We start from the raw sequence: 13,903 nt of genomic DNA, 5'->3' as shown, positions 1-13,903 counted from the left end.
AGTCAGCCCCAGCAGGGAACAGTCATTCATTCTCTGGGAAAACTACTTTTGGAAGACAGGAAATGTTGCCAAGATTGTAAGCACGGAGACTGAGTGTAACTAAGTCTCAGTGATGGAAAGGAAGACATCAAACATTTTTACATCTAAAAAAGCAACATCGGCTATAATGAGGAGGGTTTCCAGGTTACTAATGAGATCACAGTGGATTCGTGACTTTTCTATGTGGTAACAGCATATTAATTTCTAACCTTTCTAACAGGAAAAATCCATTAATTTTTTGCAGAAGTTAAACTTTCTTTTTGGGCTTCCAGTTAGCTGCACTGTGATAACCAGTTCACAGTTCGTTCCTGCCTCCTCTCCTCCTTTCTGCCCTTCCTTCTTCTTGCTCCTCTTACTTTCCTTCTTCTCCGACAAAGATAAGAGGAAATAATAAAAAGTTTAGTCATTGAAGAAATGTGAAACTATCTTTGTACAACAAACTAGGTTGTACGCTGGTGTCTTCTGTTTCCCTCACTGAAATTGTCATTGTTAAAACAGATTGTTTCTTTAAAAAAATAAATAAATAAAAGGAAAGAGAAAACAAATTAAGCAAAGCCTGTAGAGGCAATATGTTTAGGGAGTCTTGTGTGGAGCTTTCAGTGTGTTCTCTGCTGCATGTTAACTATCAAGGGTTGGGGCTGGCATATGAAATATTGTTCCTTATTTAATGTTTCACACTCTAATCTCTGCACTGCATATTTGCTTCTCTTGTGACCTTCTCTTTGCATTTATAACTGCTTCTTTTCACCCATAATCCAAAAGTAAGTGTACATTTGTACAGAGAAATTAAAGGAAGCTGTCAGTGTAGAGTTAATATGGTTAAAGCATCCTTAACTCTGCGACAAACCCCTTAAATAATTAAAACTGTATGCTTGAAGAGTCAGATTTGCATTCCTTTACCAAGTTTATTTAGTACACTTTGTTACACTCAATTAAATGAGAATGTTCTGTTTCATTTTCTTTGCTTTGGGTTGATCATTTTGCCTTTTGATTCTTATGCCCTGGTGTAATTTCACAGTGCTTAGGTCTCTAAAACTATATATATATTAATGCATATGTAGATATATACATCTCATTAAAAGGCTTAGTATTTATACTGAGTAGAATCTTTGCCCAAGACAGTTGAGCATTCCTAGTAACCTCAGGTGTAACTGGGACTGCAGATAATTCATCGCAGTAAAAACGAGTTTGACAAAGTTCTTTTAACATCCAGTGTCTGTTTTTTTTTTTTTAATTTTTTAAAGCCCTGTTATTTTGGCATCACCTTCCCTCCCTACAGTTTGATTTGTGCGTAGCAAAAACGAGAAGATACAGGTGTTGAATGGTTGTGGAAAGGAAATTAAATATAAGTGCTATCTCTCCACATCTCAGTTGGCAGAGCATGTGCAGACTGCTCTCTGTAAATTAGTTCATTGCTTAAGTTATGCATGTTTAAGAAGGAATAAATTAGTTATCCGTTTCCTAATGAGTAGTGGGATCAATTGGAGCATGATGAGAGAGAAATAGCATAATTTTGCTTTCCCAGTTGAGGTTCAATATCCCTAAACTTCACCATTAATCACTCTATCGGTTTCCTGGGTTATTTCAAATCTATATGTAAGATATTCTTTCCTTTTAATTTCCCTGCCAGGTAAGTAAGTCTTTTTGAATTTGCCCAGTGGGTTTGTAGATGGGTGATGCTGTCTCCTTTACACCCAGAAGTGTCCTTAATTACAATGGGCCCTTCTGCCTTTGCATCAGTTTGTCTGGGTGCATTCACGAAAAATAATAAATATGTATGTGCGACGACAATTTCAAGGGTTCTAATATGTTTAACTGTTATGGGATCTGTTATGTCTACTTTAGGGTCGACCCCATCCCATATGACACTCCAAAACCAGCGGGCCACACGCGGTTTGTCTGCATCTCAGACACACACTCCAGAACAGATGGTATCCAGATGCCTTATGGGGACATCCTTCTCCACACAGGCGATTTCACCGAGCTGGGACTGCCCTCAGAGGTTAAGAAGTTTAATGACTGGTTAGGTAAGGAATGATTGCGTTCTGGCGGCCCCAATTAACCTTTCCCGTCCGAGTGTCACTCACTGCGTCCTAATTGAATTAGAGCACTTGGAAGCCAGCTCAGCCATTTCTCGTATGATATGCGGTGGTGTCTAGCTTTAATCCAATTCTGTTAATTAAAGATGAATTTTTAGATATTTAATTTTACTGTGCATCCTTTCAGTGCCTGGCCTTGGCGGCTCTGGGGCAAAGGGATGGAAAGCTTTGAAACCGATCTCATCTCACTCATTCTGCTTTAATGAGGGCATTCATTGGCACACAGGAGACCTAGAATCATATTTTTAATTCATTGGCTCTGCAATCTTTCCCTGATATTATAAGCAAAGATATACAAATGACCTTACTAGTAAGAGAAATTTCTAAGAAATGAAGGGGGATATAAAAGTCCTTATTGGAAACGAAGTTCCTGTAGCACAGTGCTGCTTGGGAACAGATTTCCTAAGTGAAAAGACCCCTGAAAACATGAGATGTATTACTCTAAAGTAAAAACTTAAGATATGAAATTGCCCTGTGTCCTGTAAAAAGGATAATAGCAATTTTCTGGGTGTTATGGAGGCACCCACAGGTCAGAATTACTGCAAAATGTTGGATCCTGGTTCCTCTTAGCGGAGGGAAAGAAGTGCAAATGTTCTGAGATTTTAGAATCTATAAAGACAAAAGAATTAGATAGTAAAGAGCAGACATCACTCTGGGAGCATAGCATCGTCGATAATATGTCACCCCACAAAAATAACTTGGGAGATTTAGGCAAAAACTTTACAATTTTGTTTTCCATCAAACTAAAGCAGGGTTTGAAAATTTTTAAAATTTTTGATTAAATGATAAGATGTATGTGTTAACGGAAAGATGATATTTTAGAATTGTAAGCAATAAACTTGACTAATAACATAATTATTTTGATTTTTCATGTGACTTTGCCCATCTATTCACATTTTATATGGCTGACATCTGAGTACTTGTCTGCTCCTTGACTTTTGGCTGTTTTCATTTAATAGTATTTATTGATAAGACTTAAAATGTTTTTGCATAGTTTTCATATTTATTCTTTTTAATAGCAGCATGGCATTCATATGGTTGGCTATGCCTTTCTTTAATAAGACATCTCTCTGAAAATGAGCATTTAAACTGATATCAATTTGTCCTCTGGTAGCTAGCACTGAAATGTGCATTTTTGTTTGTGTATGCTATTTTGTTTCTATTGATTTATTTCTTAGGGAAAAATACTATACTTAAGTTGCTAAGTCAAAGGATATGAAATTCTTTATGGTTTTGCTGCATGTCGGCCTCTTGCTTTCCAAGGGCACTGAAGCTGTGTGTTTCACTAGCAGTGAATGAATGTATAGATACCAGTTTTACCATGGTCTTGGCAGCAGTGGATGTTGGAGCATTTATATTTTGTGCTGTTTTAGTAGGTACTTAATCATGTTATTTAAAATGGCAAGATATTTTAAATATTATTTAGCATAATCTCGTTTTTACAGATGACATAGAGATGTAGAGAAGTTAAGTGATTTTTTCAGGTTCATAGTGGCATAGTTGGTTCTAAATCCAGATCTTCGCTTGTTTTTTTTCCTTTACAATAATCTATTTTAGCAACTTTTATCCATGAACTATTAGCAGTTAAAATTATTGTTGGGTAAATTTTGACAATTTTAAACTAGTCTGTGTCAATGGAATTTCAACACAGATATTATCAAGCTGCGTTGACAATGTTGATTTTTAAAGGAAGACAACAGCACTGTGAGAAGTGTTTATAGAAATGGAGGACAGGTTAGGGCTGGTTGTAATCTTGTTTAGCCACTGACCTTGGGCAACTGAGTTAACCTCCCTTTTCCCCTTGGTTTCCCTCTGCAGGACGAAGGATTAATACTACCTGTCTTTCTGGATTGTTGTGTAGATTAATCAGTAAATGATTGCTGCTAGTAAGTTTTTGTGGGCCATTAATAACTGAATGGGGAATGTGCTGAATGAACCATCAACATATATTTAAGGGGTAAAAAGAAGAGGTCAGAGGAATTATTTAGGAGATTAGAAGTAAACACTGGGAGATTTTATAAGGGAAAGTACTCCATAAATGGAAATGTGCCGTAACTAAGGAAATACAATGATAAGGAAATAAAATGCCAAGGCACAGCTGCATGGTCAGTTCCTTCTCTTCTCATTTCCCCTATGATCTGGTGAGGCAGGAGGAAGAGGTTTCAGCATGGGGTGCAGAATGTGAGACGACGGAAGGGAGCCCTGGGATATAGTTAGAGGAGTTGGGATCCCATAGAGAAGGCCAAGAATAGCTCACTGTTACCCAGGCAACCTCATGGTGCTCAGAGGGTAAGAGATGGTGTGTGATAACACTCTACCATCAGGAGTGTTGGCTCAATCAGGACCCTTTCTGAAAGGGTGCTTCTAGCAGCAGCTGCCAGGTGGCCTGGCAGAGTGGAGTCAGAGGTCAGATCAATCTAGAGCTTTAGGGCTTTTGCCATAATAGGGCATCCAACTGTCAGTGGGGCATGGGTCTCACAGATTTGGTAGGCATTTAGAGTCCAGTGAATCTCTGATTTCTACCTTTCCACTCTAGTGTCGACTACCCTGATTATTGAAAACAACCTGACTGTCCCCCAAGCTCCTTTATTCTGTGTCTGAGCTAATCTGTTTCTACTACAGGCCAGGCACTCCCTCTATACCTGTAACATCCTTCTGAAGTTGCTAATGTTATCCCCATTTTTCCCAAGGTCATTTAGTATGTAAGAAGCTCATAGTGGCTGAGTATCCACCCAAGTTCACTCAGCTAGTAGACGTGGGGCTGTCTGACTCCAAAGTGTGAGCCCTTTTCCTTTGTCATTCTGTGGTATTATGACAGGGCTTGTGGCATCTAGAAGCATGCAGATTTGAAGCTTGCACTAGGAATTACTGTAGCTTCTGGCAGCTTCTTGTGGAAGTTGAATAGCTGTTTTACTATGTGCTAATATTGCACATATTTGAAAGATGTGTTTAAGCTCTGCCCATCTTAAATCTCACCCTTGACCTAGCAGCTGCAGGGCCTGGGATTCCCATCATGAGTTTTCTGTTGGTTCAGAGATTATGGTCCCTGGTTAATCTGTACGTATGTCACCTAGCAGGTGTAACAGGTAAAGTTATTAATATGGGTAATTTATCAGATAATCGAGCACAGCTTCATCTTAGGTCATAAGAATATTGAACTCAAACCAGATATCATTACAGGATGGAACGGGAGTATAATATGTAATGATTATGAGCAACTGGGAAGACCCAGCCAGTTTTGAATTCATTGCCTTTGATAAGTTGCGTAAACTCTCAAGCCTTGATTTGCTCATTTCTAAAATGGGCATCATAATGATAATACACCTTACGGTGGTTGTGAGGATATGCTCTGTGATAAAGCTCATGCTGTTCTTAGAACAACCCCTGGCCTATATACAACTTTCAACTAGTAGAGTAGAGGAAACCAACAGAGCCAGTGTCATAGAATCCCAAAAGCAGAAGTTAAAAGGAGTTGGCCCTGGGCATTTAAAGAGAGATCCAGAGTGTAAAGAGGGAACACCAAAATGTATAAAAACGAGCCTCCCTTATAACAGTGACAGTAACCAGACAGAATGTTAGGATAGGAAGAGACCTTGTAGGCCATGGGGTCTCACCTCCTAATCTGATAGAAGTGGAAACTGAGACTGGAGAGATTGAATGAATTGTCCACGGTTTCTCAGATAATTGATAGCCAAGTTGGGATAGAATTTGGATGGGGCAGGGTGGGGTGGGTGAACTAACATGTATTAGCATGTATTGTCTGTGGGAGGTAAGGTCCAGATGCTATACCACTGCATTACATGTGTCATTTCATACAACCCCCACAATAACTTGTGAAGTAGGTATTATTAGCTTCCTTTCAACTCGTGAGGAAACTGAGCCGTGGTGAACCTAACAGTTCAGCGGTGACCTCAGGATTTGAACTTGGTCCATCAGACTCCAAGTCCCAAGTGTTATCATCTCTATTCCCAGAGTGGGGCTTGAAATCTGTTGGAGGAACCATATCCTGGGTAAAACCATGGTTCTTCAAACAACTGCCTCCTTTTAACACAAGTATTTACACGTACATACTTACAGGGTCTAAGGTGGTTTACTTTCTGCGAAAACTGTTTTGTGGCACAGCCTCTCTGTGTAAGCTGGCCGATGGAAGAGCACTGTGAGGTGGGGAAGTATTCTCACCATTTGGTGTAGACAATTCAGTGGCAGTGAATTACAACAAAGCAAATACCTGTAAAGAATTCTACAGATGCAGCCAGTCACGTAAGCTCCAAAGAATAGTCTAAATTATGTTATGACATTAGCATTTCATTGACCAGTCCTAGAAATGAGTAGCTACTGATGGTAGCCTGGAAATACCGTCCTTTTGGGCAATTATTTCCCACTTATGAACACTTGAAATGATCGGGATAGTCTAAAACCTGCAGCTACAACCCCATTGACCCCTTTCTTCCCAAATCTCTGCCATGGATTGGGGAATGAAGCTTAGAATCCCTATATCTGACAGCTGGAGGGAGTGACAGAGCCCCTGTTTTCTCTCTCTCCCCAGTCTGGCTAATCAGACATTCCAGTTCTCCATTCGCTCAGACAACCTGTGCCTCTCTCCACCTGGCTGCTGCCCATAGTGCTGTCTTCAGGGTATCCAGTCCAGGGTCAGAGGGACGGGTGGCTTCTTACTGCCAAAGATTTATTGCCAGAGTGTATGGAAAGAGGTACAGGTGAATCTTTCTTAAAGAAATACTTTTTAAAGCGATAGTCAGCTCCTATTGTCTCGTTAACATTTTAGCTCAGATGTGTTCCAGGTAAGCCATGAATAGGCTTTGGTGAATTGAACTGGGTCCCTGCCACCCAACAGTTAATAACATTTTCCTTCTTATCTTGGCAAAAATGCATACCAATCCCAGACTTGGCTTAAACATAAGCTTGTGAACTAGATAAAGTACCTGTCAGTTAAAATGTGATTATTTCTATTGCCTTGAACATCAGTGGCTTCTAATACCACATTCCCTAAAGGTACATTTTGCAAGGCCTCTTACCATGTGTGACCTTCCTGCATGCTGGCCCTGTGTTCCTCCCACCTGTGCTTCTTTGAGATTACTTACTGTTCACTCGATTTCGTCCCTGGTGTGCTTTCATCTTCAGAATACTTTTGGTAGCCTTTTTGAATATTGCAGTTAGGCTCATGGATGCTACACAAATGGTCATTAGAAGATCTTATCGTCTGATTGCACGTCCACCTTCTTATTTCTGATTTTCCCTTATGCCCATACCCAGTTTCTTCCCATTCTTCAAATGCAGCATGTCGCTTCACACCTCTTTCCCTTTGCAAAATGCTCTTCTCACTTCCTGGAATGACCGTCTCTAGGAGAACTCATCTTTTATTACAGGTTATCTTTCATAGTAAGCTACTTTCCTTAACACATCAGTCACCCATCTGTGGATCCCTTCCCATGGCTATGCCATTGTTTACTTGTTTCTCTGCCCTACCAGACAGCAGTGTGCATAATGAGTGCTCTTGGTACGCCTGGTTCTGAATATAGGGCCTGGAACATTGTTGGTGTACACAGATGTTTGTTGAATCATTGAGTGAGTGGATGAAAATAAGGATACAAGATGTTTTTTCCTGCCTGCACCTTTGGCCAAACTTTAAAATTATGTCACACTGTATGTATAGTGCCTAATCCTTCCCTCTCCTTCCTTTTTCTTTTATTCTCAAATAACATAATATCCCATTGGCTGTTGTTGGTGATTCCTATATATTGTGCAGAAATAAGAAGGGTATATTGTTGCTGTTTAGTTTTCCACTTTATAATTAGAAAGACAGGGTTTTTGGGTGGTCTGTTCTTTCAGTCAAAAGTTTATATATAACAATCTGGTCAGTCAAAAATTCCTTTTAACACAGCATCATTGCCATGAACTTTTAATTATGACCTTTCTTTGGTCTGGATTGTCATTTAATAGTTCTGAGCTTCAGTTTCTCCAGCCCTAAAAGGGAGAACAAAAATGCTTCAAGGAAAATCTCAAGAAGAGGGTCATTCATATTTGTTAAGAGCATTTTGTTAGACATGGCTGTAACAGAGTGTGACTGTCACCAATATCCCAGATTGCAGACACACAAATCAATTTTTGCCCCTCTCAGAAGACTATATTCCCTTTCTAGTGATCCTGCTATTGGCCCAAAGTTTTGGAGCTGGTCTTTAGGAGAAACCTTCACCTCCTAAGCTATTTATTTTATTCTTATAATACATGTTATACATGTGCATTCCTTTTAACTTAGAGATAAGTGAAAAGAAGAAAACAAAATTACCTATGAACAGACGTAACTACTGTTAACAGTGTGTATTCATATGGAAAGTCTTCTATAGACACACACACACACATACACACAAATAATCTTTTACCAAAACGTTAAGTCTTGCAGTAGTATTGTTTTGTAGTCTGTTTTTCATCTTAACAGTATATCATGAACCACTTTTCACATCACTGAATGTGGCTAAAATACTTTTTCCCAAGAACACTTTCATTGTAAGATACACATAACACTATACAAATCAAATATTTGATGTGTGTAAAGTATAAAATATACATTCCTTCATAATCCTATTTCCAAAGTAATTACTTGCTATTTGGTGTATAGCATTTCAAAAATTTTTCTGCTTTCTGTTTCTATGTTTAATAGCCTCAATAGCAGGAAATCTTCACCCATTAAGGGCCTTTGTTAAGGACTATTTTTTAAAATTGATGAAACTGTGCGTGTAACCTTGTAACTTAAAAAAATAAAGAACACATCATGCTCTGTGTCAGCATAGCATTCTGTTGTACTGATGCACTCTAATTAATTTAGCTAGATCTCTATTGCTAGATACATAAGGTATTTCCATTCTTTTATTATTCTACTTGCACTGGAGTGATGAACATCCTTCTTGCTCTCTCTTTGCAAACATCCTTAATTATATTCACAGGATATATTCCTAGAAGTAGAATTGTTTCTTCAGATGATGTGTATTTTAAAAAAATTATGTATTGTCAAATTTCTCTTTATAAAGATTGCAATTTCTCCATGATACTCTCAGTAGTATTTGAGAGTCCATGTCACATATTTTTGAGTAGCCTCAGTGGCAGCAAATCTTCACCCTTTAAAGGGTTTTAAAAGATAATGAGGCCGGGCGCGGTGGCTCAAGCCTGTAATCCCAGCACTTTGGGAGGCCGAGACGGGCGGATCACGAGGTCAGGAGATCGAGACCATCCCGCTAACACGGTGAAACCCCGTCTCTACTAAAAATACAAAAAACTAGCCGGGCGAGGTGGCGGGCGCCTGTAGTCCCAGCTACTTGGGAGGCTGAGGCAGGAGAATGGCGTAAACCCGGGAGGCGGAGCTTGCAGTGAGCTGAGATCTGGCCACTGCACTCCAGCCTGGGCGACAGAGCGAGACTCCGTCTCAACAAAAAAAAAAAAAAAAAAGATAATGATAGCTGGATGCTGTGGCACACACCTGTAGTTTGAGCTACTTTGAGGTTGAAGCCTAAGAATCACTTGAGCTCAGGAGTTGGAGACCAACCTGGGCAGCATAGTGAGACCCTGTCTCAATTATAAATAAATAAATAAATAAATAAGTAAATGAAAGACTATAAAGGATTTTCTAATTATGAAAGCTCACATGTTCATTGTAAAAACATGTAAATAATGAGGCCAGGCATGGTGGCTCACGCCTGTAATCCCAGCACTTTAAGAGCCAAAGAGGGTGGATCACTTGAGGTCAGGAGTTCGAGACCAGCCTGGGCAACATGGCAAAACCCTGTCTTTACTAAAAAAATACAAACATTAGCCAGGTGTGGTGGTGTGTGCCTATGAGGTAGGAGAATCACTTGAACCCGGGAGGCAGAGGTTGTTGCAGTGAGCCAAGATCGTGCCACTGCACTCCAGCCTGGGCAATAGAGCGAGACTTCGTCTCAAAAAAAAAAAATGTAAATAATGATACAGAAAAAAGTTAAGATTGCCAATATATCCTATACAGTTCACATGTAACTGCTGTTAATGGCTGGTGTGTATCCTGTGGTGTGGTAGATGTGCATGCGTGTGTGTGCATGCGTGTGTGTATGTATTGTGTATAAAAAGACAGTGTGGTATCAGGTTAAAAGCATGAGTATTAGATTGAGCCTGCCTGTGTTTAAATCCTGATTTTGCCATTATTAATTCTGTGATCTTCAATGCATTCATTTGTAAAAGGAGACTTATTAATGCTTAGTGTATCCAACCTCTAAGGATTGTTGTGAAGTTAAATAAGATAAAGGACACCCAATGTAATACAAATAGTGAATGGTCAGGAAATGTTATTTGCTGCTATGACATTTTCCGAGCATGCTGTGCAGTGATAGCTCTTTCATGCTCTGTTGTTGAGGTTCTGTTACTCCTGGGGAGGGCAGAAATCGGAGAGACATGGGGAGGGGAGAACTCGGAGAAAGTGACCTTGAAGTCTCTTGCGTCATAGTGACCTGCTGGCCTGTGGCCCACTCTGCCTGTGCAACAGAGAAAACGGTGACACAGTGGCCCTACTTGGCCACCAGAAACCTGATGCTGTCCCCTTCCAAGTACCCCCGACCTCTCCTTAGACTCTGATTAACATCTGAACCACACAAGCACGGGGACAGGGCCTCTCCTTTCCCTTTCTCCCCCATTTCGTGTCCTCTCCCCTCCGTTCCCCTCTTTATTCTGACCCACTCTCTCTCCCTTCCAGCATTGCCACCCCTCCTTCCAGAAACCACCCCTGCCCACCCGCTCCTGTCTTACAATCTCCAGCACCAGGCTTTAATTCCAGGTTACCAAGGACAGTTTTTAATTTTTTGAAAAACTCTTCCACATAATACTTTCCAGGCATGGTTCACACATTTAAGGTTTCTGATTGTTTGAAACAACAAAAAATATTAGGAACTGGAGCTGGTGAACTGGGCAAGGTAGGAGATGCCATTTTAAATAGAAAATAGAGATTGATACCTGGCAACTTTTCTCTAGTAAAACCCGGCACTTCCCAAAGAATCACTTCAGAAAGGAGTTGAGCAGAGCAGCCTCACTGGAATGTTTATGGTCATGCAAGTTTATGATTACCTAATAGTCATATCTAATAAGGAGGTAAAGGTAGGAGGCTGTTTTTTTTTTTTTTTTTTTTTTGAGATTTAGTCTTGCTCTGTAGCCCAGGCTGGAGTGCAGTGGCACGATCTCGGCTCGCTGGAACCTCCTGCAGGTAGGAGGCTTTAGGAAGGGCAGATAAGATAACTCTTCCCATGATTTACAAAGGAGAATATGCCAGAGGGTTCCCTAGAGTCAGGATCTCTGATTCTTACTGTTGAGAGTTTAATACTCAAGTAGTTTCTTAATCTTTAGCTTGTTCACAAAGACAGTACCTAATATGCTATACTTTTACGTTTTTGATTCATAATTTGGTTTTCCTAGCAACCATCCTAGAGTTATGATTTACTGAAAGCTTCTCTTTCTAGTTCAAGAAATCCACTTAGGGTCTGTTTTTCTATTTTTTTTCTTTCCTCTTTTTCATCATTATTGTTGTGCTTGTCATGGTGTGTAATTCTAGGATTTCAGTAGGTGTCTATGAGTTGCCTGGATGTTCTGTCAGGTAGCTCTAACACAGCTTGTTTTGTCTGTGGTAGTACAGGATAAGAGTATTTGCTTAATACAAGTAACAGTTGATTCATGCTTACCATCTGTATGTCTTTCTTTATATTGAATATATTTTTTTCCTATATGAATTACTTCATGGTCTAATTTATATAAAAGTGCATCTTTCCAATAAGGACAAAATTAACTTTAAAGTGTAGTTCAGTTTTGATAACAGAATTAAGTAAAGTACTTGGGGAAAATAATGAACCCAAACACAGCATGGTTGAATATGCTCAAATAAGTAAGATTGGATTTTGTTCCATTAGAAAGGATCATTAGTGACCTGGGGACAAGATGACTAGGTCTTTTGTGATCCATGTGAACCCAATCCTCTGTGTTATGGGCAGCCATTTTCTTAAATTACATTAATTATTATGCCTTTAATTTATATGACATCTTTCCTCCAAAGGACTCAAAGTACCTTTTGAGTATATTAGATCATTAATGCTTATATTGTTTCAGGGGAGTTGATATGGGCAGATAGTGTTATCTCTGTCTTACTGATGGATGGGTGGAGATCCAGAAAGGTGGAAGGACAGGCTGGGTCACATTGGAGCCCCCATGAGAGCTGAAGTCACTGACTTCACTCTGTGTTCCAGCCTTTAATTCTTAAGCTTCCTACTATCTCCTTTCCTGAAATCTCTCCATCTCCTAAAGAGAAAAAAAAAAAAAAACATAGGTAAGGCATGCGTAATTATTACTTCATCACCTTAGCAGAAAAGCCAGGAAAACACTTTCCTGAGAAGGGTGATGTTTTAGGAATTTTACTGTATGAAAATTGTATCACTGTTAAACAAAATAAAAAAGCGGCTCTTTGAAAACAAAAAAGTCCTCAGCTTTTCCAAACTATCTGGTCCAAGAGGAAACACTGAAGCCCCCTAAATCCTAGAGTGGGACCCTTTTGTCCTAGCACATGAAGAGACTTCATCCTCAGAAGATTGTTTGTGTATATTCTAAGTGTCTCGTGAGGGCCAGGTATTGCTTTGTAGGAGACACTGAGAATGCGGAAGCGAAGGCACTGCATTTAGCATCCAGCCTCTGATTGTCAATTTTTGTTTTCCCATTTTGTAAATGAGGCAACTAGAACTCGGAGAGTTCAAAGATCTTGCCCAATTTTGCACAGGTTTGCCAGTGGGAGGCCTAGGACTGGGGACTTTGTCTTTGCTTCAGATATGATGCCATTTCTCATCATAGGCTAAGTCTGCCTATCGAAACCTAGGAGATTATTCTAATTATCTGAGATTTTATTGTTATAATGGAGTGCTGGTTTTATCTTAATCTCTCCCTCTCTTTCCAAATACTTGCATCTAACAGGAGACCAGATATTTTGACATAGATGGTAGAAGGTACACAGACACCTCAAAACCAATAATACTTCAAACTGAAATATATCTCCTCCAAATATTACTTGTTCTTTTAAATTCCCCTTTTGACTTACAGTACCATTAATCAGGTACCTAAACCTCCTGGAACTATGACTACAATTCATTCGTTTTAAGACTGCCAAGCCCCAACCTGCCATTCATCTCTCCTGGAATCCCCCAATGCTAATAACTAACACTCGTTGATCACCCACTATTGCCTGACCCTGTACCTGCATTAATTCATTTAATCCTCACAACACTCTGCGGCTTGTTGATGCTGTTATCATCATTTTTACTGATGAAGACTTGGTATCTCTTTCTTATGGGCCCTCCCATTACACTGATATGTTGTGGAATACATTTTAGGAACCGTGAACAGATGGAATAGAGTCTACTGTGGCATTCAGAGCTCTTCATGAACTGGTCCAACCTATCTGTCCACCTTAATTTCCCACCACACTTCTCTCTGGCCTCTCCCTCACTCTTTGGACTTGTGTGTTACTATTTTCTCCCTTGTTCTCTCTCTCTCTTTTTTTCCCCTTTTTTGAGACAGAGTCTCACTCTTGTCGCCCAGGCTGGAGTGCAATGGCACGATCTCAGCTCACTGCAACCTCTGCCTCTCTGACTCAAGCGATTTTCCTGCCTTAGCCTCCCACTGAGTAGCTGGGATTACAGGCGCCGGTCATCATGCTGAGCTAATTTTTGTATTTTTAGTAGAGACGGGGTTTCACCACG

General features: G+C 39.9%; 1 protein-coding gene across 2 annotated transcripts in view; it reads left to right on the top strand.

Annotated features, from left to right (window-relative positions):
- MPPED2 (metallophosphoesterase domain containing 2) overlaps window positions 1-13,903 on the top strand; it is a 177,465-nt gene that overhangs the window by 48,142 nt on the left and 115,420 nt on the right. For both annotated transcript variants that reach the window (XM_011936328.1, XM_011936330.1), the window contains exon 3: window positions 1,885-2,066. In XM_011936328.1, the coding sequence (XP_011791718.1) occupies window positions 1,885-2,066 (182 nt within the window). The remainder of the gene's footprint in view (window positions 1-1,884; window positions 2,067-13,903) is intronic.

Source organism: Colobus angolensis, unplaced genomic scaffold, assembly GCF_000951035.1.
Source record: "Colobus angolensis palliatus isolate OR3802 unplaced genomic scaffold, Cang.pa_1.0 Scaffold152, whole genome shotgun sequence".
NCBI lineage: Eukaryota > Metazoa > Chordata > Mammalia > Primates > Cercopithecidae > Colobus > Colobus angolensis.
Note: the sequence above shows the minus strand (reverse complement) of the source record. Positions and strands in the feature narration are given on the sequence as shown.